Genomic DNA, 27695 nt, shown 5'->3' on the forward strand with positions numbered 1-27695 from the left:
TATTTCATCGGTGGTGTAACATGTTAAAGTAATAAATGACATACAACGTCAAGGTTTATATTGCTTGGCAAAATAAATATAATCTATAACTTCATCATATTTTCTATTTATCGAAGTAGTTGATATTATGTTACTTCATAGTATATATTTATTAACAAAGTAATTGATTGTCAAGATTTCATTGTTTTGTATTATACTGAAATAATTAATAAAATACGACTTCACAATTATTAAACTACGGTGAAATAAATGTTACCTCTGACTTCGGTACAATTTTAATGTTATGAAATAAAAAAAATTAACTTTATAAAAATTATATATATATATATATATATATATATATATATATATATATATATATATATATATATATATATATATATATATCCACAAGCATAACTAAAAAATACATAACCAAAAGTATAACCACATGTATGTATGTTCAAAAATCCATAATGTAAAATAAAATATTTATCCGAAAGTACATATCCCATTTAGGAACCTAGATACGAGTAGATGAATTCGCTCCATTCACTTCTAACTTCATCATATTGAAATTGATTGTAATATTGATGCTTGATTATTCCTGCAAACTTTCATGTATAAAAAATACAAAAATACATTAGATTTATAAAACTATTACATTCATTCTATATCATAAACAAGAAACTAACCATCTTCTCCAACTGTGGATTTTCACATTCAACTATCTCTTTCATGTACCTCATCACACAATATCCACATTCAACAGAATCACTTTATTTGAGATTACCCTATAATATAATAAAAAAAAGTAATGCAACAATTACAATCCAAATAATAAGAAATATCCATTTATGTCTTAATATATATATACAATACATACCGTCAATTGCTTAAAATCTGGTACTTTAGTAATACCCTTTGAGACATTGTATATCTTGACCCCACTACATTTTAAAAAGTAAAAAAGTTATATTTTTCATATTTATAAGTGAATGCATTCAAAATCAACACAATCTACTACCTACTTGGTCACCATAATTTTCCATACATCATCTCGATTTCTATTAGACATAGAATCCAATAAATATATCATATTTTTATCTTCAATGACGATAGTCAAGATCCAATGGTACCTGTAAAAATAAAAATATAACATTGACTAATATATAGTAAGAATCGATAAATAATTAAAATATTACCCTGTGTTGTATGGGATGAGGCAGATGCTGTCTCTACACACTGCTTCCAACTGCTCAACAATATGTTGTGATATGTCACGACCATCTTTACCAAATGGGCATGTAGATAAGTTGCCGAGATCCACAAATGAAATATAATCAGCCCTATCTTCATCTCTCAAATATTTATAGAGGTAACTGCACTCAAAGATTATATAACTTGGTTAGAAATGCTTCAAAATGTGAACAAGTTCCAAATAAAATATTAAAATGCAACCAAATATTGTAAGTTAGACATAACATACCCCATGTAAATCAAAATTTGTCTGAGACCTATCTCTCTCATTTCTATAAAACACAAGATATCTTCTCTTAACAACCGTATACTTTTAGGACGTCCAAACATAGTGTCCATAAACTCTATATATATGCTCTCCGATTCATTCATCAATCTATCAACATATAAATATACTTGCATGCCATGGATAATATCTTTTCTATATCCTTGAACTTGTCACGATGACCAAGAACATCCGATAGAGCAAATGGTTGAGGTTTTCCCTTCTTCTCCAATTTAGAATATTCATACAAGTTTTATAAATTAAACCATTGTCCAAGCAACATATATAAAAACTGCAAACACAAAATTAAGTGAAACTTACAGTACCTTTGTTGTTGGAAAAATTACCAACTCTTTAGGCCAACCAACAATGACTCCAACTGCATCTTTGTTGATTCTTGGTCCAGACTTAATTGGAATTGGAAGCTTTGCTTCTTCATCTAAGATAACATCAACAGATACCTAGAAAAATTGAAAAATCTGCCTCCTAATATTATTGCGTCATACGCCACCACATTTTCAAGTTATTTTACAGCTAGGTGGCATTCTTCCCCTTTTAAGAATAAAAAGATATTATATATATATATATAGTGAAAAAAAATAATTTGACTAGAAATCAAGAAATTTAGAACTTTTATATTTGAAATATCGTATTCATAAACTTCTTCCACATCATCTAACACCTTTGGATCTTTCATGTTTGAGCCCTTGTGCAATACTGCAGTCTCGGAACTTCGATCATTGATGATTAGCATAACACTAGCAAGTTAAGCCTTCAATTTCTCCAATTCAACCTTTAACCTCTTAGTCTCTTCCAATTGTTCTTTGAAGTTTTCGACCATAGTGTTTAAGACTGATTCCCTCTTCTTTCTTGGAGTTTTAAAGTAGACTTGAGGTTTTACGAATCCTCCCACACCTCTAACCCTTCCATAATGTTCTTGGCTTCCTAAGGTAGTGGTTAGCACAACATTCATTCCAAAAGATTTAAGCCGTCCTTTCTCTTTCTTTTCCAACAACTCATCCTACAATTAGAGACATAACAAATCAATCAAAAAACTACAAATCTAGGCAATACAGAGATTGAATAAAACTAAACATTTATAATTTCTTTCTGCAACTTCTTACGTCTCCACATTTGTTATGTTACCAGATTTGTCTTCCCGGGCTTTACGCCAAAGCATTGATCTATCAACTTCCTCGTCTTCAGCAATTTATTATTCTCTCTCTATAATTCTAAATTCATCAGCTTAAGAACATAAAAAATTTGCTTAAAATGACAAATAGAATGTTTCATAACTTAAAGTTCAACCTCCAAGCCGATGTAACCCTTGCGAGACATTCTGTGGTAATATTTACAATGCATGGTATGTTCTTTTTGTTTTTCATGAATAACCTACATTATTATGGTCTTTAATTAAGTATGAAAATGAATAGTTCTTAAAAGAAACATGACAATTTATAAATTATACCTCCCATGATGGATCCAATCTCGCATCCACAAATGTTTTCCAATCTGATATTGTGAGCTAATACTGACTTGGGGGAGAAATTAACTTTTCAGGATTTTTCTTATTCGGCCATACAAATCTGTTGGTCAATTTGTTTTAGAAATCTCGCCACTTTTGAGTTGCTGAACTCAGTACAGCAGACTCACTTTGTGAAGCTAGTTCGAAGACATTCTGTAAAAAAAAAATTATTAGTTGGTACTATTTCATTTCGTATATACATGTACATGTTCAAAAAAAAATATCTATATAAAATGTGGATCGATGATTAAAACCACGTTGTTTGTAGTTTTCCTTAATTTTGCAGCATGTTTCTATTCGTTCAGTTGTTTCTGTCATTTCACAAGTTGCATCATAAATCATTAATTAACTACATAGATTAAAATTTACATTCTCCAAACTGGAACTTTTACTTGCCCAATAATGATCCTTTAAGAAGATAGGGGCAAAAGTCACAAGGTTCTCTTGGATCTAACTGTATTTTTTATAACTTGTTCACTGCTTCTAACAGAGGGTGCAGAACAAGGAGCCCGTAGGTGCAATTATGTAAAACACCATTAAACCTACACATCAATAAATTAGAGACTAATTTAACTAAAATGACTTGTCAAAAAAGAAAAAAGAAAATGATCATATTTAAGAGAAAAAATATAAAGAGGTTTCAATGATTGTTCTCACCTAGGGTTAGATTCTTTTTTTTAGGATGAGGGAAAGAATTCTATTGACTATATCATTGTTTATTTACTTGAGAGTTTGTTTGATTCAAGATGAAATGTAGAAGCAATCAATTAGTATTAGATTGTAATGGTTTTCTAGAAATTCTGTAGCAACAATGGAAACTCGCATAGAACAACTGATGTAAAATATGGGAAGTGAGCAAGATTTAGATATTGTGATTGGGCTAGTCTAGCTCAAGTGTTTGCTCCATTATAGTGCCGTTTTGTTGGTTTCTTTTACTACCTCATATCTGGTTATTATTGAGGCTTACCTCATTTAAAGGGGTGGATTAGTGAAAATTACATTATGCACCAAATTCTTGATAGCTCGAGAGGTATAAGTTAAGTCTCATTCCCTTGATTAGTTGAGTTTAACTAGGTTTTTTTGATAGAGATGGACAAGGGTTTAGGGTTTTTCTAATATGTGTGTTGATTGTGCACATTGAACAGATTGACTAGGATCTTGCCAAATTGACAAGAGCTTTAAGAGGTCAAGATTAATAAAGAGCCACACATCAATAGGATTGATTGAAAGTCCAAGAGGTGAACATCAAGTCTGACTACGAACTTGGCTAGACTCACATCAACATTTTGGTTTTTGGTTCAATGGTTTGGAGGCACAAAACAAGGTGAAGCCAAAGGCAAGGTGAATGATGGCATAGGGCAAGCTTAGAGGGCTTAATCTATCCAAGAGACAAAAATCTTAGCGCGAGAGACAAAATGTCAAGAAGCACATTGAAGAGTTGAAGATATTTGGATTGAGAGATCATGAGCGACACCATAATCTTGAATTAAATTCAGGATAGTCAGCCAAAAGGGTTATACAAAATAAAAAAAAAAATTGGGTTCTACATAACAGAAAATATGGATCCTAGAGTATGAGAAAATTTGTGAATTTATAAATAAATTAATATGCTAAGATAAGAGTTAGAACAATTACAATAGAGGCAACACCTTATTAATCGTAATGTTTTACTATAGTAAGGTATTTTGATGCCTCTTCTAATTAGCAAGATGTTTTGGAATATAGAAAAAAAATTGAAATATTGGTGATGAGACTATTTTGCATTCGGGATCATTAAAGCGGTTGCGGCATGTGCTAAGGCCCAACTTCAAATTTTGTAACCTCAAATAATGAAGAACAGAAGATATATTTTACTTACAAATCTTTCCAATTCCTCCCATGCCAAACGCTAAAGGATCTGTTTCTTTTTTTTTTCCTTCTTCCTGAAGTTCCATGAGTAAGCCAAATAATGCTCGACTAATCCTCATTTCTTCGGACAAGCTGGAACATCTCACTCCACAAGAAAATTATCACTCAGATTTATGTCGATCTGCTCCAACCTACTCCAGCAGAGCGTCTTCCGGACGAAGGCGAAGGAAGAACAGAGATGAATAGAGCGAGCAGAGCGTTTTCCGTGTGAAGGCGATGGAAGAACGGAGATGAATGGGAAATAGGGTTCTGAGAGAGGTGACGGCGCTGTGAAATAGAGACAGTCAAAATCACAATCGGATCCCTATTAAATTGCGGATCCTTATCAAATTGCGGGTGGACGGATATCGGATTGCAACCAACAGAATCCTAATCCAAAACAGACTCTCACTCCATTGGGTCCCTTCCGCATCGTTCGCGATTTTTCCTAAAGTCGAAACCCTAGAACATTAAGGACACCACTCCCTCCTATTTCTCAACAACATCAACTTCCGTGAGTGTTTTCCTTTTCAAGCCGGACTCTCTTGCTGGTTTTGATGGGAATCTAGTTTTGACTCGCCTTCTGTTCGGTACCACTGTCGATGAAATCTCTAATTGACGTAAGTCCCTTTTCACTCATTTCGCAGCAAGCAGCAATGCGAAAAGGTTTGAGTATGATACTATAGGAATCGATCAAGCCTACAAGCAGCAATGCCTTCAAACATTACCTACTCATTCATCTTAAATATTTTACATTAAATAACTTAAATTTTAATTTTATTTACTCAATTTAAATAATTATTATTTAAAATAATAATAATAATTTTAAATATATTTTTTTAGATTAATAGTTAAAAACTAATCGTTTTATTCCAATTTTAATTTTAAAATTTATAATCTTTTAATAAATAAATTTTAAAAAATAAAAATAAAAACACTCATGTGGGGTGGGCCAGCCTTGGTTGGCCCAACCCACATTATCTTGAACACGTGCAAAATCTTGAACGCGCTCAAAAGTGAAATGGTGAACACCTCTTCACATTGGTTTTAACACCAAGAGGATATTATAACACCTCATTAACATTACCAACACAACATTAATGATGACAAATTATCTAACGTTTTGAGGAGGATTTTGCTATCCAAAATGCTTGATGAATTTTACTTGAAGATCTATAATTTTTTTTCAATAAGTTTGAAGGTTTCATGAGCAATTGTTAACTTAAAATTGATAAAATTTGAAATCGTTTGATTCTTATTACCCTATTGCAAAAACTATTATTTTATGCTTGAAAAGTATTTATTTATATAATATTTCCCCTTGTTAATTAGTTTAGAAAAAGAGAATTCACATAAATGCATATAGATATACTAAAATAGATAATAAATTATTAAGTTTTTAATTGTTTTCAACATAGCATTTTTTTTTCTTAAAAATGATATTTTATTCTGAAATGATTTTTTATAATATTTACAAAGTTTTATGTTTTTTCAAAATACATGAATTTTCTATGAACTGCTAAAATTGATTTTATCAATCAATAAAAACAGTGTGTTTTTTTAATCTTTTTCAATAACCATTAAAGAGCTGGCCTATGAGCTGTTTTTTTAAGTCCCTATTTGAGTTTGATCCATGTCATCCTTCTCTAAAGCAATGAATGACATTGTGGAAAATTAAACTAAGTAACTAACTCATTAGGATTGAATGAATGATCTTGTGATACATTAAACTAACTCATTCGGATTGAATTATCAAACTTGACAAGCTCCTACGTCCAATATATTATGTCTCGACGCTTGATGTGTGCATCGGAAATACATATTAGATCTAGGTTAAACTCTTTGATAAACATAAAAAAATCAAGACCATTTCAGTCGACTCAATTCAAAGTAAGAGCAACTTGTTTTCTTTAATTAATTATTTAGTCAATTGAATTTGCTTTTAGTCATTAATCCAAACTATAAAATATATATTTGTAAGCAAAATATTTATAGTTGACTAAGTATTCGAGTCAACTAAAATCTTTTTAGTTGACCAAATTTGCTTGTGGATCTTGACTTTATTCGAAATCGAGCTCGTTCATCAACTACCTAGAACACTAGGTAGACGTCTACTTGGAAAGAAATCCATGACTACACTAAGTTCATCATGTGATCACAGGCCTTGCTTTGAGTCCATTATTTTTTTATCTTACCCAAAATAAATCTAAGAAGCCACATCAATCACCATTTTCCATTTCAAGATTGATGACCAACATGTGTTCAAAGCACCCCATGGCTTCACATTCATGAAGTCAATTATCCAAATTTAATCACTTCAATTATCAAACACTACTTATGACCAAACTTAACTTGTATCGCCAAACTATCAAAATACACCTAATCACAATTCACAAGGAAAGGAACCATTGTTCCAAACAAAAATTTTGTAGAATTTTTCACTTTGCCTGGCTCCAAGAAATACAGAAGTCACTAGCGCATGAGGTGTTGCTACCATAAGGTCTGAGGTTCAAATCTCGGTAAAGTCGAGATAAATGTCTCCCTTATGTGCTAGTCACTATTCCAAAGACTAATAGCCGTCCATGATTTACCTCTTTCGTATTGACCCTGAGATAAATTAACGAAAATAATGAGGATAAATATATTCATCTTTTACCATTAAAAAATGCAAAAGTCATACCCAACCACAAAAGGATATTATCCAATCACTTCCTAGTAATAGTACTAAAACGTCACTGTTTAGTCCTTTATTCTTTTCAGGGACAGTGCATAAATTGCAATTTTTTTTCATTCTATATAAATACAAGGAATTGTGCATATTTATGGAATTGTCAGTCTATCAAATTATCATAAAATTTTCATTTTCATATTTTTCTAAATGAATACAAATACTGTAATCAATTGGTTAATAAAATCACTTTTGAATCTAGTTACGCGATGACTTATGTAATTGGAAGACATAAACTCAAGGGGATGGACACCGATCACAAAGTGGAAGTTATCGGCTAGGTGGGCCTCGACAGTGAAGGGAAAGGTGCTTACACAAAAAAATCGGCTTTGGCCAAGAATGGGAAGTGTGCCGGCTCAAGGAGTTGGATAGCAACCACAAAAAGGAAGGTGTCGACATAAGGAGATGGACACTTCCTAGAAATGATAGGTGTTGATTCGCGGGAATGAGCGTTAGTTGAATGGTGAGGGTGTTGGCTCGAGCATTATCTACTCTAAGAAGATGACCATGAGGAGAAATTGGGTTGACTCTAGTTCAATTCAATAATGTCTAATTGGGTCGGATAATCCGGTTTGATTCAAATCTTTTCTAAAGTTAATCCCCTCTTCCTTTTGCTTAAACTATAATTTTTTATTTAATGACAGTAAGAATAGCGAAATTTAGTCCATGTAACAACACTTGACCATCACTTTATATCGGTAATAAGTGTTTATCGGATGTATCATGAATTTTGTGAATGGTGCATTCCTTATGCCAAATGTGTTTAATACTAGCAAAATGTCAAATGAAACAGTTCAATTTTTGAACCTTAATTATAATTCATTTTTATATGATTTTATACTAGATGTGTTTCATTATTAGTTGTTTTGTCTTGGGTTTGGTCACTTGCCTCTAAATTTCCTTTGAAAAAAATGATACACAATATATTACTGAAAGAATCCAGCAGAATAGAAACAAGCTGATCACTCATGGTGTAGAATCAAATATGAGATTAAATTATAGAATGAAAGGAAATACAAAGATAAATGAAAACATCGGAATACTAAAAAAAATCGCATGGTATTGATCGGGAAAAGTTAAAAGATAAAGCATATTTAAATGACTATAAATTAAAGAGAGCTGATGAAACATGTTTCTTTTTCAAACAATTACAATGAAATTAATTTTGTCTTTTGCCATTTTACCTATTGAAGTTTTTCAAAACCAAAAAACATCCAAGGGTATCTTTGAACTCATCATAGTAAATTTGACCAACAAACATTGTAAGTCATAACAATTTACTTCAATTCAAAGAACTTTGTTACTTGACTAGGAAATAGATTCATAATAAAATTAAAACTCATAATGTGAAAGTATATAGTTTTGGTAGTTTGTGTCTATATGTCATTTTCATTATAGGTATGAGTTACGTTAGCAAATAGATACTTTGGACAATATATATACTTTTATAACCACAATTATATTATATAATTTAGGACGTAACATAGATAGTGATCATATGATATTTCTAATGAAACGATCTATTCGCACAATCTGAAATCCACCCCATTATATACCTCCTATCTGTGTATCTAAATTTACCTCCCTTTATATTTAAATTCAACTTACAGTTGAATTGATCTGAACAGATGATCTCAGGTTGTCAGCAGGGACTGATTTTTATCCAAGTTCCAACCTCAGAGTGACTGAGTGAGCAGAGTGTCCGAGCAGTGAAGTCGGTCGGACGAGACAGACAGGCCGGGCAGGTCGGGTGAAGCAGACCGACATAGACAGGCAGGTCGGACGAAGCAGGCCAACCAAGATAGGCAGGTCGGGTGAAGCAGACAGACCGAGACAGGCAGGTTGGGCGAAGCAGGCCGACCAAGATACGCAAGTTGGGTGAAGCAGACCGGCCGAGGCAGGCAGGTCGGGCGAAGTAGGCCGACCGAGACAAGCAGGCCGAGTGAAGATCTCGAGCGGCCAGAGAAGTATGTCGATCGAATAAAGAAACCGACCGGGCGAGCTGACCGAGGCCTGCGAGTCGCAGTTTCCTTAAAACAGATTCACCCACCTCCGGTTGTGCTTTGATGCTTACAAGGGTCGTTTGTTTCCAGGATACAACGACCGACCATGAATCCAACCAAGCACTGATGATCACGACGAGCTAAGTGATACCCGAACGCTACCATAGGCACTTCGCCGAGCAGGAGCTGCACAACAGAGGAGGAGGAAGGAAAAAAACGAAGCGCTTCGCTTACTTTTTTTCTGCCTATGATCGGAGCCGCCACTTGGGCAAATTTTTACTCCGACCGATCCAGCATTCGTGTGTGCAAGTCGCACTCGAGTCAACTTGATTCAATGCAAATCTGAGTCCTGAATTTGCACCCCCCTGCGCACCCACGCGTGAAAGAGAGTCTTTTCTCATGCATTTGTTCACAATCTCAATGTATATGAATCAATATAAACTAACAAAATTACCTTGAAACTTTCAATGTAGGATTAAAATCTCATTCACAATGAAACCTCTTTCCTCTTCCATTTCTTCTACATTCACTTATTCAACAAAAACTACTAATTTCAATACACTACACTGAGATCCTTGCACGGTATAATGAATTCATTTTTGTAAAAAACGAAAGCTAAATTATCGCAAATGCACGATGAAAGAAACAAGCAAGTATTTTGAAAGCGTTGGTAGGTTTACAAACCTTCTGAACTAAGAAATAGTATTATGAATAATGACAAGAATGTTAGTCATGCCAGGAACACTTATTAAGTTTTCTCATCAATTGTTCATCACATATTAAACAAATGAAAAATTCTTTACAAAGTATAACTGCATCTCTTCACATACAATTACTATTTATTATTGTTCCTCAAATTACCGACAAATAATTGTGGAAACATACAACAAGCATAATTATTTTTGTAATTATTACATTGAAGAGTGAAGGAAATATTCTTCCACAAGCGTAAGCATGAAAAAAATTCAAATAACTCAATAATTTCCACTATTGAAGAAAAAAATCACTACAAAAGTATCACTTTACCCCTAATATAAAATAAGAATGATAATTTTGAAATTATTACAATTAACTATGAGCTTAAAATTTAAAACTTCTTAATAATTGAATCTCACATTACAAGATCATTATAAATTGACATTGAAGACAATTTCCATGAAGATCTATATAAATATTATGTGTGAATTTCTCAAATGAAATTAGCTTCGAAAAATTCACAAATAATGTTCATATAGACCTTCATGGAAATTGTCTTCAATGTCAAATTGTAATGACATTGCAAAGTATGATTAAGTTATCAAGAAGTCTTCAATTTTAAGCTTATATTAATAGCAATAATGTCAAAATGATTATCCTTATTTTACATCGGAGACCGATAATCTCATAGCGATTTTCTTCAATAGCGTAAATTAATGAGTCATTTGAACCTTTTCTTTATGCTCATGGAAAAACATTTCCATCACTGTTTAATAGCCAAAATATTATTTTGTCCTCATTCTTTAATGACTTCTAAAATTTCATTTGCATTTGTGCATCTCATTGCTTCCCAGTATGCTGAGTCCTTATTCTCATTAGTTCTCTTCTATTCAGTCATTTAAATATGCTTCCTCCCTTAATCCCAATCAACACTAAGTAATTTCATTTTTCCAACGTTCCAGTATTATCATTTACCATTGTATCTCCCTTCATTCCATCATTTATTTTCATTTTTGGCTTTACACCATGAGAGATCAGCCTGTTTCTGTATCAATTTCTTTCAAAGGAAATTTAACAGCGAGTGACATCAAGGCAAATCTGTATGACAGAACAACAAACAATGTAACACATATAAGTATAAAATCACATAAGAATGGATTATAATTAAAGTTAGAAGTTTAAACTGTTTCATCTGACCTCGAGATAGTATCAAATACATTCTGCAAAAGGATTGCACCAACAAAAAAATCCATGACAGATCCTTTCCATTGAGATAAACACTTATTACCTGTAAAAAGTCATGCTCTAACCGTGTTACATGTACTAAATTTTTCTATTTTTCTAATATTAAATAAAAATTTATGAGTGTTCATTTAATTTTTCTTGAATAAGTTTCAATAGAGAGATTGTGTTAGGGATCCTTATGAGCCAAGCAAAAGACAATTTTAAACCCCTGAAGAGGGGATCAACCTTAAAAAGGTGTACTGGATTCAAAATGGATTACCAGACCCAATTAGACATCATTGAATTCAACCAGAGTCAACCCAATTTCTCCAGATGTTTTCATCTCCTTTGAATAGACAATGCTCGAGCTAGCACCCTCACCATACAATTAACACCCTTTCCCTTGAATCAACACCCTTCATTTCTTGCCGGTGTCCATTTCCTTAGTTGGCACCTTCCCTTTGTGATTGCTATCCAACTTCTTGAGCCAGCACACTTCCCATTCGTGGCCAAAGTCGATCTCCTTGTGTCAAAACCTTTCCCTTCACTGTCAAGGTCCGGCCTAGCCAATAACTTCCCCTTGAGTTGATGTCTTCCAATCATGGCTAATCTCCGCAAGCCACCACCTCCCCTTACACAAGTCATCACGTAACTAGTTAAGGCATGCTTTAAAAAGATTTTGTAGGTGGTTTCTTTAGCGTAGAATGCTCACACAAAAATACTTATATTCTTCCTCTTATTCTCTCAAGTGCCAAAGAAAGCACTAAGATAACTTGGAAGCAAAAAACAAAAAGAAAATGTCAGTTTTGAAGCTCTCTTAGATAAAATTTTTCTCAACTAGGGTTAGATTCTTTTTTTTTTATAGGGTGAGGAAAAAAATTTTATTAACTATATCATTGTTTATTTATTTGAGAGTTTGTTTGCTTCAAGATGAAATGAAGAAGCAATCAATTTGTATTAGATTGTAATGGTTTTCTAGAAATTCTTTAGCAACAATGGAAACTCGCATAGAACAACTGAAGTAAAATATGGGAAGTGAGCAAGATTTAGATATTGTGATTGGGTAGAGGATATTGTGATTGTGTTTTCTTGATTTGTTGGTTTCATTTAGTGCCTCATATCTGGTTATTATTGAGACTTGCCTCATTTTAAGGGGTGGATTAGTGAAAATTAGGATATGCACCAAATTCTAGATAGCTCAAGAAGTATAAGTTGAGTCTCATTCCCTTAAGTAGTTGAGTTCAACTAGGTTGTTTTGATATAGTTAGAAAAGGGTTTAGGGTTTTTTTAATGTGTTGATTGTGGACGTTGAACAAATTGACTAGGATCTTGCCAACTTGAAAAGAGCTTTAAGAGGTCAAGATTAATAAAGAGCTACATATCAATAGGGTTGATTGCAAGTCCAAGAGGTCCAGGTCAAGTCTGACTAGGAACTTGGCAAGACTCACTTCACTAGGTTGATTGTTGGTTCAATGGTTTGGAGGCGCAAAACAAGGTGAACCCAGAGGCAAAGTGAATGATGGCATAGGGCAAGCTTAGAGGGTTTAGTACATCCAAAAGACTAAAGGCTTAGCGAGATAGACTAAAGGCCAAGAAGCACATTGAAGAGTTAAAGATATTTGAATGGAGAGATCATGAGCAACTCCGTAATCTTGGGTTATATTCTGGATAGTCCGCCAAACGGGTTGTACAATAAAAAAAAAATAGTTGGTTCTACAATATAGAAACTATGGATTCTAGAGTATGAGATAATTTGTGAATTTATAAATAACTTAATTAGCTAGGATAAGTGATAGAGCAAGTTCAATGTAGGCAACACCTTTACAATCGTAAGGTTTTACTATAGTAAGTTATTTTGGTGCCTCTTCTAATTAGCAAGATATTTTGGTAAATCAAAAAAATAAAATATTGGTGATGAGACAACTTGGCATTCAGGATCATTAAAGAGTTTGTGGCCTACTTCAAATTTTGTAACCTCTAATTGCTTAAGTTTTTCTTTTGTGGTTCTTTTATAAGTTGGGACACAAATGAGATAAAGATTAAGTGCTACTCTAAAGAACTAGAGATTTACCTGATTTAACAAAGATGTATAAGCAATGTTAATGAGAAAATGAGCATGGAATATTTTATGTTGATGCATAATAAATGAGTTTTCGTACCTTTTCACAAGAATTGTCATATTTAACAGACAGATTCAAATCATTATATTGTCTAGTACCTTTTCACAAGAATTGTCTTATTTAGTAGACAGATTCAAATAATTATATTGTTTAACGCTATCCCATGTTTAGTGGATAGATACTTGTTGATAGCATTATATTGTTGTATGAGATGTCATATGTAGCAAGTAGGTACCTTTGTTTAATATCTTTATATTGTTCCACATGGGTAAATTCCATATGGCTCAATATGTCTAACAAGTCACACTATAACTTAAGCCAAGTTGCATCTTCCTATTTGAAAATCTGAAAAGGTACTTTTGGAACACCAATGGGCATTAATTTAAAGACAAAATTGAGTAATATACTTCATGTTAATATAAAAATGTAACAATAAATATTATATTTAACAAGTAGATTCCTTTATAATAGCTTATATGTAATATGAATGTCAATACTTCTAATACCTTTATTTGGTTGATTATTGTTGATATGATAACTTTGGATATAAAAGGAGGTGTCCTAATAACATGCAAATAATGTATCTTAATTTAACAAGACCCCTAGTTATGTATCACTTAGATTAGTCCCCAAACAATGAGTTAAATAAATAATATACTAAAATGCAATAAGATTGTGTGTGTACACTATATATATAAATGTGTGTGTATATGAATGTATGTATGTATAAATGTGTGTTTATATATGTGTACATATTTGTGTTTGTGTATTGCCAAGTGCCATGTATTAGATGAGATTTTATGTGATAGGCGGTCACAGCTCAATGTGAGTTGAGTCATTCAAGCTTGAGAATAGAATTATATTAAGAGATGAAAGAGATAAAATCAACAAAAATTCAGTGAGTAAAGCATAAATTGGTAACTTGAGTTACCACTAATTGATTTCATTTAAGGCACATATTCGACTAAAGATGGAATCGAGCCACAAGAGTTGATCAGAGGAATTTCATCAAGCTTCTATAGATTTCCATTTTGCTTTTACTCATTTAATTTAACTTTTATTATGTTTCACTTGTCATTATTCTTAGGATACCTTTATTTGTGTTTATTGCATTGCATACTACATAAATATCTTTACATATATTCACTCTTGTCAATATAAGACTTATTGTTGCTATTATGATTGTTTATTTCCTTGATCATGTTGTTTTGCAATGAGACTGGATATTTATGTGCATATGCTATAAATTCTATAATGCAAACTATCCCAAGTGAGATAATTATCCTAATCCAGTGTGAAGTGGCCTTTGAGGTACGACAAGCACATAAACATATCTCATCAGCATCATATCATTATATATGCCAACACAAGTATGTTAAGTGCATAGTTCAATAGTCCTATAGCTTGATCTTGACCTATTATATATCTTTTGCTCGTTGTGTATCGTTCCCTAAACAAATAGAATTTGAACATGTACTCCAATAAAAACAGGGCAACCCTTTTCCATTTTATTCATTTTCACTACTGGTACACCTAGACTAATGCTCACCTAGATTCTCCTTCACATGGTCTAACAAGCTCTATTTTGTCCTTTTGATTTTCTAGAATGACTTGAATTATTGGGTGGACTAGCACATTCACCACATATTCAAACAATATTATAAGTTTAAATCAATTAAAGGCCTAACCCATTGCTCACTAATATAATGTTCAGATAACAAAAGCACAATTACATATACAAAGAGAGGTAGAGTACCTTGGATCACATGCATAAGTGCAAGGAAGGAATGTAAGCGAGTACAGAGTCGTTGCACCACTGCCTCCCTTTCTTTTTGTTTGCCAAAAATCACGTTGGACTGGACTGATGCTTGTGGGTTTCTGATACTCCCTTTGTCCGATATAGTATGAAAAAACTTCTTTTGTTGATAAGATAGAATTGTTCTCCATCAGACCTAGTGATATGGCCCATGTTTGAGAAGAAATCAAATGATGAAATACATTAACAGTTTCAATATTTTTTTATGTGATTGTGATGAATAGGGACACATTCAGTAACTCAAATTATCTTCGACTGTGAGATTACCATCCACGTCGTTGCTTTGCGTATGTCTGAAGAAGGCACTTCTGCTTGCATGCTTTGCCCTTCAGGTTCTATTTCAACGGCGGATTATTTGGGAAGACATTGATACGACGCTTTTTCGGCGTTGCCTTGAGATTTCTCTCATGACTTCCAGTACCCTTCTCGGCGTCCTTAGCTTCCACCTGATTTGAAGAAAACTTGTGCGTAGGGATTTTAACATCATTTGCTACTGATGCTGGGGTTTCAGATGGAGCTGTGACTGGCGTTTCCAAGTCGCTTTCTTCTAGAAGAGAAAGGAGAAAAGAAGAATAAATAAACAAAAGATTGCTTCTTTTTTTCAAATCCAAGTTTCTGAAAAACTGAAATCCGTCTCAGTGAAGAGGAAGAATAGAAGTTATGAATCAACACGAAAGTTTCGTGAAACAAGGAGAAAGGAGTGGAAAGGGAATTTGCCAGAAGGACTTCTGCTGCAGACGGGTGCAAGAGGCTGAGACTTCAAATTCCTCCTCAAACCGCCACGGTAGGCGGGGTGGCCTCCGTCGTTTCCATTAGGGCATCCGGGGATAACAACCCTAAACCCTTATCTTTGTTTTACCGAGATTCGAACTAGAGACATCATGTTGGCAACACCTAGTGCTCTAGTCACTAGATCATCCCGAGGATACAGGATAGACATTTACATAGTGCAAAAGGCGTTCGCCCCTAGGATCCCTGTCAATTTGTCCCAGGGCCAACACGGAGGAGATAAATCATGAGTGACTACTAACTTTTATAATAGTAACTAGCACATAAAAGAGACATTTACCTCGACTTTATCAAGATTCGAACCTCAGACTTATAGTGACAACACCTGCTAGCCACTATACCGTCCCGAAGAGATATGGTGGCAATAAGACGAATATGCTCGCCCCCAGCGCCCCCACCAACCTATCCCAGGACCAACACGAAAGAGGTAAATCACGGACGACTATTCGTCTTTAGAATAGTGACTAGCACATAAGGAAAGTATTTACTTCGGCTTTACCGAAATTCGAACCTCAGACCTCATGGTGACAACACCTCATGCGCTAACCACTAGACCCATCCGAGGGGACAAATTAAAATCGTCCCGAAGAGACATGCATTGATGGGTGGAGATGAATAGTTCCTACCTATTTTATAAGTGGAGATTATTTACAAAAAAAAAAAAATTCCTTTGGATCATTTTTAGGATTTAAGATTTAATCTTTATATATATTAATGGGATGGATGACTCTATTTATAAAATAAGTAAGGATCATATATCCCTACGGATATATATATAAAACGATCATTCTCTATATCATAAAACCATCTAAAGAATCCGGCCTCGGATTATTTATCCTACCAATGATTACATAGGGATTATGAGATTATCGTCTGGACTCTGGATCTCCTCTGAATCAATGGAGGATGTGTTTTGAGTAGAGGTGTAATCGAGCCGAGCCGAATCGAACTCTTTGATGTTTGAATTTGGCTTGTTTATAATCGAGTAGAGTTCGAGCTTTATTTAACGAATATATTCATGGCTCACGAGCTTATTCGAGCTTTTATTGAGCCTACACGAGATTAATAAATATAAATTATAAATTAAAATATTCATTAAACATAATTATATATTTTAAAAAAATTATAATATTCATATTAAAATTTATAATTTTATTCTAATAAATAAATTTAATATATTTGTCTATATTTTTCATAAGTAAAGTGTAAAATCTATAAATTCAAAATCAAAATTATTATTTTTTTTATTTAAAAATTGATTTATGAGCTTGACGAACATGTTCACGAGCTAACGAGCCGAATATTATGAAGCTTGAATTTGATTTATTTATCTTAACGAGTCTCATTAAATAAATTAAAATAAATTTTTATCAAATCGAGTTTCGAATAATTCATGAATTACTTGACTCTGCTAGTTTTGAGATGTGAATGTCCACCAACAGTGGAAATCTCATGGGCTGAAGGACTGGACGCCAATGCACGTGAATTATCTTGGGATTCTGGTCTACTTTTAGTATTTTATTCTGCAAAATATCTTCTCTAATATATTTATATATTGAAAAGTTCTCGTGCCATAACTTTGTTTCACAAGGCTTAAAGTTAAACTGCCTGGTTATTTCTGAGAAAATGTCGATGATAACCCCGCTTGACCACTTCGATGAATTTAAAAGTTACTCGAGGCTACATGCCACGTAAAGTTTTTAATAATCTCCGTGATTTGATGGATAATTTTTTAAAAAAATGTATCGATAAATTATTTGTTAGGAACATTTTTTAATTTACTCTTATAGTAAAAATTTCTATAGAATATTAACTTTAAAGTTAATAATTAATATGAATTAAATACCGAATGTCAATCAAAGAAATTGTCACATGGCTGACGTAAGGATAAGTTTTTTATCCTCAACTCATAAGGTAGCTTGTTTAGAAGGACTAATAGCTCATAAAGCTTCAATAAAAAAGAGTGCTAGAATAATTTTAATAGTGGTCATTTTTCTTATTAGTACTACTAGGTTTTTAATATTTTGGATCGATTAATCCTGGATGTTGATTTAGTTTTATGGAAGTTTTCCACTTACAGTAAATTAAGATCACCCATGAAAATCTATCTAGAAAATCAATATTCTTATACTCATTTTTCACCCGAGAAAAAAAAAATTCTTTCTCTAGTGCACTAGGCTAGTTAATTAATTATTTATTAATTAAGTAATTTATAATCATTTATTATATATTAATTAAGTATTTAATAACTAATTAATATTTTTTATAATATAAGTCTAACGGTATTAAATAATTTTATAATTTTTATAAAATAATAATATAATAATTTTGAATCATTGTAAACCAGGCATGAACTAACCAATGATTCTGAACCATAAATTGTAATCATCTTAAATGATTAAGGTTAAGGGTCGACCCCACAAGAATCGTCGAACCGACGATTCTGAACCGTCGAACCGTTGGTTCTGAACCATGGTCAAGCCTAATCATGGGTGACTTTACTTTTTGAACAATGATCATTGTATGGAGAAGGACATGAAACTAGCAAGTATTTTGCTGTTACCTCCAAACCTCTTGGTAGCAACGCCCCCATGTAATGACCATCTGCCCCATGCATTAGAGGTCACTCTTAGTGAACCAGGTAACACTGAACCTGGGACGACTGGTCCGACTCTACGAAAATTTTTCACTGACCACTAAGATAAATCAGGAAGCGCTTACAACAAGCAACCCAAAAGCCTAGCATCCCGTAGTTGGGCGTCTCATTTGGAGAAAAATTCTCTATAAATGCGTTGTAGTTGGTAATCAAATTATGAGTAATTGGATGATAACTTGGCACTTTTCCATGCACCATATCCTGACGGGCACATTAAAGGTCACTCTTTTTTTAGAAGGTATATATATATATATATATATATATATGTATATATATATATATATATATATATATATCCTGAGGGGCACATTAGAGGTCACTCTTTTTTTTTTTAGAAGGTATATATATATATATATATATATATATATATATATATATATATATATATATATATATAAATATAAAGGATCACAAAACTATTACATTTCTAGATGTCTATCCTCCACACAAAACTAGTAGCGCTGAAATACTTCACACAATCTCGTCATGCTATTGATACCAAACTAATGTCCAACCATCTCTTGACCCTATCAAAAAAAAGACTTAGCAATAGCACATTCAAAGAAGATGTGGACATTAGAATCTTCAAATCGGCGGCATAGGGAACATATCTTTTACGATTCATATGGCATGTTGTCCGCTGTCCTTAGCTTACTGTGAGCAAGAAACTAAGCTATGAATCGATGATTTGGCAATATAAATTGCTTCCAAATCACTAAAAATCAAGAGACTTTGGGTATTCGTGAGCGAAAGAACTCATATGCCAAAGTTGTCCCATTTTACTTCATCACAAATTATTCAATGAGCTTCATGTTTGTTGCACCTATTGAAGTATTCCACTCCAAAAGAACATTACAAATCTGTAATATACATTTAATAAGTGATGAATATGGACCGATCCTTAACAAAAGTCACTTGCACCCGATCCAACAAACTATCCATGATATTTTCCCGTCGTGTAGCCAACACTTTGGAAATGATTTTATAGAAGATTGTATAACATGAAATGAGCCTATAATCGAAAACACGTGGAGAGTGATCAAATTTTGGAATAAGAGCGATCAAGGTATGATTCCATTGCTTGAGAAGTTTTTCATGGTGGAAAAACTCATTTACCGCCGCTATAAAGTCATCCCCAATCTTGTCTCATGCAATCGTGTACAACGTTGCATTGAAACCATCCGGTCCAAGGGCTATATTGGCCGCAATATCAAAGATGGTCCCCTTTATCTCTTTCGAAGTAATTGGGGCAACTAGATTCGTTGATTGAGCTTGAGATAGATAGTTTCCAAAAATATTACTACTAGCTAAAGGAGTGCTCAGCTTAGTTTTGCTCAATAAGTCTTGAAAATACCTCACAAGTTTTTCAGCGATTTCATCTAAACTAGTTATTTGCTCACAAAATTGCTTGATGAGTGTGATAATTGCATTTCTTTTGTTATTGTACTTCACCGAGTTATGAAAAAACTTTGTACATCTATCACTATTCATAAGATATGTACTCTTTGTTCATTGTTGATAGAAAAGTGTTTCCACATCCACTAGCAATGTTGCTCTCTTTATCATCATCCCATAGTCATTTGGTGGTTCGGCCCTGGTAAGAAGGCTTCGTTACACATCCTCTAGAATTGATTTTGCCCTTAAAGCTTTCTCCGAGACATGTTCAAAGTGAAGTTTATCAAGTTCCCTCAACTTGCCTTTTAGTCTTGTAAATTTTACCTAGAGTCTAAATTGAGCACATCAAGAAATAGGATCATCCCCATGAATTCGCCACCAAGTCTTGGAACCCCTCATGTAATGTCCACATATTGTAGAATTTGAAAGACCTATTGTCCCTTCTCCCTTGCAAGTATTGAAACGATACCACAAGCATGATATGATAAGCATCCGAGCGGTGTGACTTCCACATAACTCTTATAATCCGCTAAAAGTCAATGTGAGTTCACCATAAAATTATCAAGCTGGCAAAAAATTGATCCATTAGTCCATGTTAGTGGGCATCCGACGGAGTGAAGATCAACCAAGCCACAAGTATGAACAAAACTCTCCAAGTCATGCAATTCTTAATTGGTAACCGTGGCCCACCCTTTTTATCTTGTAACATCAATAATAAATTATAATCTCCATAATGAATCAAGGTTCATCTATCATTTCCCCAAGAAGTGTGAGTGCATTCCATAAGGCTTGTCGTGTCGTAATAGAGTGAAAAATGTATACAGAAGTCACTAAGTAAACCTGATCCATAATTGAACAACACAACCGACAATGCATATATTGATCCGATGACTTAAAAACATCCAGGGTAACCTTGTGTATATCCGAAAGAAGCAAAAGATGACCTCGATTCACATTAAATGTCACTCTTAACTCTATAGATGATTGCATACTTTCAGTCAGTATTATGTGCAAGTTAAGATTAGATCTTTCTTATTTTTCCATGATGTATCCATTGCATTAAAAGTTATATATCAATATAGATCAAAATACTTTTTAATTAGATTGATAGTTCATTTTCATACTCATAATTTCTTAGGTCAAGAGACATAAACATCTCACAAGATCACGCCATATCAGATACTTTTAAACAATTATGACCAAATAGGATTATATCAGCTTTCCCTATTTGGCTAGATACAAACTCTATAGCACAATCATCTAGAGACAAACAACTTAAAAAGTAGCAATGATGAGGAAGGAGATGATAAGAGCCTTCAACTAACATGACCAACACAACATTGATGATGACAACTTATCTCAACACTTTGAGGAGGATTTTGGTAAGCGCCAAAATATATTCAGTGAATTTTTATTAAAAATGTCAATAAATTTGAAGGTTTCATGAGCAATTGTTAACTTAAAATTGATAAATTCGAAATTGCTTGATTCTTATTACCATATTGCAAAAACTATATATATTCTTTTAAGCTTGAAAAATAATTATCTATATAATATTTTCCCTTGTTAATTCGGTTAGAAAAAAGATAATTCACATAAAAGATGATACTAAAATAGATAATAAATTATTATGTTTTTGATTATTTTCAACTTAGTATTTTTTTCCTTAAAATGATATTTTCTTCTGAAATTACTTTTCTATAATATTTAAAAAATTTTATGATTTTTCAAAATACATGAATTTTTTTATGAATTGCTAAAATTGATTTTATTAAAAATAATATGGTTCAATCAATTGTAACTATGCTCAATCAACTAACTAAAATGATATAAATATCTTGAGGGAGTCAAGTATAAATTAAACTAAGAGAGGATTACAAATTAATATGAAATTCTAAGCTTAGCTTGGCTCGGGAGTTGAGTGTCCATAAATAATTTTTTGGGACAAAAATTAAAATAATTCTTCAAATTATTAAAATCATGAAAAAGATATATATTTCTTTTACAAGAAAAAATTAAAATAAAACCAGTGTATTTCTCTCACACTAATTATAAAATTGAATATATGTGAATGGAAAAAAAACATAGAGAGGAAAGAGATTCTTTGTAAATAGAATTTTAGTATTATATTAAAAATTTTAAAGTATATTACTTGATTAATATTGTTATTCATACATATGTGATATGAATAAATATATGGTAAAAGATTTTCTCATATGTGAATATGTCTTAATGTAAATATCTGAATTATACTGAATTAAATTGACTCATTAAATATAACTTGCATATGCTATATATCAAGCAGGTCAACTTAAATAAATTTAATTTGATTTATAATTTCAATTCGGTCTACTGCTAAATCTCCAGTAAGATTATCCGATATGGAATAATTATATTAAAATAAATAAATTTAACTTAATAAAATTTAATATTTTTATTTTTTTGTTAATTTAATCAAAAGTTTTTACATCAGATAAAAATGATTATAATATTGCCAAACTCACTGTATTAGCGCTACTTGCAACGACTATAATAATATAAAAATAAAACTAGTTTTAGAGTAAAAATATATATATATATATATATATATGATGTTATTTTAATTTAAAGTATCTTACGATAATGATAATTGATGAGATTTTTTTATCCTAATGTTTGTTTGTTTATTTATTTGTTTTTATTTTTTCTAATCCTACACTCTACCAGAACTCTCAAGTGCATTTGATTGAAAATTATTCTTGATAATTTTAATTATTTACTTAAGATTATCAAAAAAATAAATAATAATTTATATCTAACATGTTAGCAAAAAAGACCTGTTCTATGATATAAAAGCTTCAATGTTTGATTGGGAAGGGGTTTTCGACATTAGCTCTCCAATATTCAAATCAGTTTCCGATGACTAGAAAGATAGAGAACTGTAATCAAAGTGTGTAGAAAATGAGATTGTGCATACCTCCGTCTATAGATGGAAACCTCCTTTTATAGTGTCACTGTAGTGTTTGTGCGTATATCACAAAGTGTAGACATGTTTTCCCAGACGTCCTAGAAAAAGACAAGTCACAAATTATCTCTAACATCATTCCTTAATATCTCTGATATCATTCCTTAAGTAGACATGCAACTCTATGATATGACAGTCTAAAATCTTTTAAAGTACGATTTGCCTGCTTGACATACTCTACTGTTAGCGACACAAACTCCTAAAAGGATATTGATATGGATGTGATTAAGGGGCAGAGAAGGAATTAGGGGGAAAGTGGAGGGCATTTTGGACATTTGGAATCAAATTAGGTTTTGGCTTTAAAGGGAGATCACGGTTCACTGGAAAAGGGGGGGCTGGGTTCGTGGGAGAGAGCCGCCGTCGCCAAACGGAGCAGGGACAGAAGCATTTTCTCCCCTTCTCGCTTCTCGCCGGCGCCGGCCACCACTGCCTTCCTCTCCTCCTGGCGATTCCGACCACAACCCTCCTTTCTCCTCACGGCATCACCCGACAGGGCCACAGGCGCCGCCGTCCTCCAGTTCGCCCATGCCGAGACACCCTCACAGCTCTGCCATCACCACCTCCCGCCATTCACACCCTCTGGTTTCTCTTCGCCGTCCACTGTACCACTGCCATCCTCGCCTCCTCCGCCACCTTTATCCCTGCGCCGCCGCCGACAGCACCGCCTTTGTCGCGCCTCCCAATGAGCCCTCTCCAGGGGTTGTCATTGTCGCCTACACGGCTGTTGTTGCCGCCTCCACCGACTTCACGTTTGATGCCACCTATAGCCGCGATGATACCTCCAATGACTACCACAGCCGTCCCGATCGAACACCGTAGTCACCGCCTTCAGCGGCAGTCGTCACCACCTCATCCACAACCATGACCCTCCAGGCAGTGACCTCCCGTGCTTAGGTTTGTCGAGCCGGTAGAGTGTTCGCCTTTCGTGCCGTTGTTGTATTTCGGCCTGCGAGCCGAGGTTGTAGTCGGATAGTGCATCATCCTACGGGTCCATATCGTGTTCGGCTCCAAGCCACTGGAGCTAGCTACTCACCAGGCGGACGTTCGCCTACTATTTAGGGTCGCGACAACCCGGTCAGTATCCCGATCAGCTTATCTATCCATCCGAGGGCGCCCCCCTGGGCCAGGGTACGTTATCGTACCTTTTCTGCATTTCGTTAACTATTCTGTCATTAGTATTCGATTGCTCATATATATGTGGGATTCGCCTCGAGCACCGAGGTACCAGAAGCCGGGGCGACCCGGTCGCTGGATGCAGGTACAGTTGATCGGAGGAGGACTTCTGACGATCTGGTCAACGCAGCGGACAGATCATCAACCGGGTCATGGGGATGCGGTCAACCTTCCAGACACGTCACACCGGCAGGTTCGTTTTCTCAGCTTCCAGACAGGAACAGATATGACAAGATAGTTGGTGGGTTCGCATGCGGTCGACCCGCTACTGCTCGGCCGAGTAGTCTTAGCCCGGATGTAATGAACAGAGTTATTGTCCTACATTCCTTTCGATTGTACTGTTGTCAAAGGACTGCCCTTTGTTTGACCGGACATACCTTCAGCTCGAGGGGCAGTGGACAGGGAGAATTACTACTTCGCTATAGTCTTAGTCGCGAGTTTTCAAAAAGCGATCGTTTGAACATGATCTAGACCAACCGGATAGTCACGCCTGGCTGGACAAATAACCACTGCTTAACTTAATAGGTTTACTTCATGGGTCTGGACTATTGACTACTTTAACTTTAGCCTTTATGTCAACAATTTTCTTTTATTTTGATTTATTAGTGGAGCCTTTCTTCGCTTCATCAAATAGGATAATTAAAAAATCTTTATATCAATTCTTTTATCTATTCTTATAATAGTTGAGAAAGAATTTTATTTCTTAAATATTATATAAGACGGAGAAAGATAAAAAAAATTATATGATATAGTAAAAACGAGAAATGTAAATTTAATATAAATTTAATAAAATAAATTTTTTTTAAATTATTGTTTTTTATTTATTAACTTCACGTGGATGATAATTGTGAGTGGAGATGCGCATCGCCCCAAAAATGCCAAATGGTCCTCCGACAAAATAATAAAAAATTCAATTGAGTGAATAAATAAATACAGCAGCTGGTCGTGGTCACGGTCATAGTGCACGCAATATACGCTAAATTAATGGGCCAAAATGCGAATAAAACTGTCGGAATCCGAGGACGACAGATCAAGCACCGTCACAGACAGCAACATCAGTCAAACGGCAGCGAAGATGGCGACGATCCAAAGGAGTAGGGCCGAGCCGGAAAGCATGGTGCTGCTCGCTGCGCGCGCTCCGTTCTGCATTATGATGGCACAATCGTCATGGTTTTGATTTGATTTCGAGTTTTAGCTACGTGCTACTATGTATGTGTTCGAGTGCTACTGTACCACTTCGTCGGCGGCGACGCTGGGTCCAGGAGAGGCAGCGTCGGACGGCGATGCGGCGAGCGGGGCCAGGGAGCTCGGAGCGGGAGCCACGGCTTTCTTACCCTTCTTCTTCTTCTTCTTCGGCTTGCTCGCGGCGGGGGCAGGTGTCTCGGAGGGCACTGGTGACTCTGCGGCGGGGACCGGAGTGGAGGGGATGACGGGGGCCGCGGCGGGGGGTACTGAGGTCGCGGGGGGTGCCGCGACCGGCACCGGAGCTGGAGGCGTCGCAGCGGCGGCGGGGGAGGTAGCCGGCGGCATCGCGGCTGGAGCAGTGGCGGGGGCGGTGGCATTTGCGGGTGCGGTTGGCGGGGGCGTCTCCGGTGCCGTGGCTGGAGGCGGTGTAGTGATTTTGGCGGCGGGAGCAGCCGCGGGAACGGGGGAAGGCTGCGTGGGCGCAGGAGCTGGTTTGGAGGGGGCGGAGGCGGGGACGGGAGTGGTGGTTTTGGCGGTAGCAGGGGCGGTGGCGGCTTTGGAGGGCGCCGCTGCGGGAGACTGGGCGCTAGCGGGAATGGCCGCCGCAGCGGCGCAGAGGAGGAGCGAGAGACAGAGGATGGCTGGGCGGCGATCCATCGTCGGAGGAGGAGGAGGAGGAGTGAAAGGGACTGAGCCGTGAGCCGTATAAGTAGAATGAAGAGTAGCGTCGGGACGGATGGGGCCCAGCAGCAGTGGCCGTGTTCGTGAAGGCACATGGGGCGCCAGCTGTGAGGAAGAAGGTTTGGTGGGTTCGGGGAGATGGACGGTGGATTTGAGGGGGTGGGAGCGGGAGGTGGATGCCGTTGTTAAATGCGGCGTGGGGTTAGAGCAGGCTGGCGTTCCTCGCGCCGGGACGAATCTTGTCTCGCGCCGGGACAAATATTCGATTCAGCCTTTTGCCACTGACCGACCGTTGCGGATTTACTCGACTCCGTCTCTCTCTAGAGAGTGACCGTTGCGCTGATGTTGCTGGACGGGCAACGGGCAACGGGCAACGGGCAACGGGCAACGGGCAACGGGCAACCGCGGTAGAAATGGATCCTGCTGGGTTAGGTACCACCGACCAGTCTTAGAGTTTCTTTTACCAGTATTGGTGTGGCAATTTTTATACTTTTATTTTCATTATCATAAAAAATAGGTGTAAAAAAAAAATAAGGATTTTATTTTAACTTTTTATTCTTAAATCTCTTTACTTATCCAGTCATATCAATTTTAATCAATTTTTTAATATTAATTAAAATTACTTCAATATTGGTAAAAAAAAAAGTTAATAAAAAATTACTCCAAACAATGTAGAGTAATTTTAGAAAAATTTTGATCAAAATTGTTAATTCAATAAAAATTATTATAATAGTGTTAGTCAGGTGAAAGAGTAATTTAAAAAAAATAAAAACAATACTTTTTAATATATTTTTCAATATAAAATATTTTTTACAATAACAACAACAAAAAATCTACTTTTTATCAATTGCCCAAATTTAGTTGTCTTTTTTTCTTTTTTTTTTTAATATGTAAATGGTCTTTTCTCTTAATATCCTTTTTCGTTCTTGTTGTTCCTACATGCTCACGCACACTGAGCTGTGGAAGAAAGAGGTTCGAGGACATACCTACTGAGCTCTATGGTTTTGTCTTCACATGGGAAAAGTCTTAAAGCACCTCTTCCTTTAAGATCTACCTAAAGAATGCACATGCTTCTCACATCTCTTTAAAATATCTAGCTAGTAATTCTGATCTACAGTTTAGTTTAATCCAACTGCACTACAACCCGCTCACTCATATGCCTCCTCTCCTTTCAATACTGACAGACATCTTTTGAGTTTATGACCTTGAGATGCATCATCATGCTATTGATTTGTTAGAGGGCAATGCATTCACAACTCCACTACAAAATAAAGGTATTGGGGAAAATCTCTTATATCCCAGCTTTGAG

General features: G+C 35.1%; 2 protein-coding genes and 1 long non-coding RNA gene across 21 annotated transcripts; all 3 read right to left on the reverse strand.

Moving 5' to 3' along the window:
* Window positions 1-400: 400 nt before the first annotated feature.
* On the reverse strand, window positions 401-5395 carry LOC121971801. 19 transcript variants are annotated; one of them, XR_006109252.1, is made up of 8 exons: window positions 4888-5395; window positions 2813-3182; window positions 2651-2728; window positions 1185-2525; window positions 1011-1118; window positions 866-929; window positions 675-773; window positions 401-593 (listed from the first exon to the last, which is right to left on the reverse strand). XR_006109252.1 is itself a non-coding variant. In XM_042523251.1 (8 exons), exons 3-7 carry the CDS (start codon window positions 1639-1641, stop codon window positions 759-761), a joined length of 537 nt encoding a protein of 178 aa, XP_042379185.1. In that variant the 5' UTR covers window positions 1642-1965; window positions 2973-3182; window positions 4888-5395; the 3' UTR covers window positions 401-593; window positions 675-758. The 19 variants fall into 19 exon arrangements, 11 of the variants coding, with proteins under 11 accessions (XP_042379185.1, XP_042379181.1, XP_042379177.1 ...); XR_006109251.1 differs by having other exon boundaries at window positions 2629-2728; XR_006109256.1 differs by having other exon boundaries at window positions 2651-2736.
* Window positions 5396-10468: 5073 nt separating this feature from the next.
* On the reverse strand, window positions 10469-16045 carry LOC121971804. Its single transcript, XR_006109258.1, has 4 exons — window positions 15771-16045; window positions 15444-15639; window positions 11541-11631; window positions 10469-11441 (listed from the first exon to the last, which is right to left on the reverse strand). It is a non-coding gene; the product is annotated as an uncharacterized LOC121971804 (long non-coding RNA).
* Window positions 16046-25409: 9364 nt separating this feature from the next.
* On the reverse strand, window positions 25410-26636 carry LOC121973825 (skin secretory protein xP2-like). Its single transcript, XM_042525174.1, has 2 exons — window positions 25754-26636; window positions 25410-25663 (listed from the first exon to the last, which is right to left on the reverse strand). Exons 1-2 carry the CDS (start codon window positions 26360-26362, stop codon window positions 25580-25582), a joined length of 693 nt encoding a protein of 230 aa, XP_042381108.1. The 5' UTR covers window positions 26363-26636; the 3' UTR covers window positions 25410-25579.
* Window positions 26637-27695: the final 1059 nt, after the last annotated feature.

The sequence above is a fragment of the Zingiber officinale genome, chromosome 4A (assembly GCF_018446385.1).
Source record: "Zingiber officinale cultivar Zhangliang chromosome 4A, Zo_v1.1, whole genome shotgun sequence".
Taxonomy (NCBI): Eukaryota; Viridiplantae; Streptophyta; class Magnoliopsida; order Zingiberales; family Zingiberaceae; genus Zingiber; species Zingiber officinale.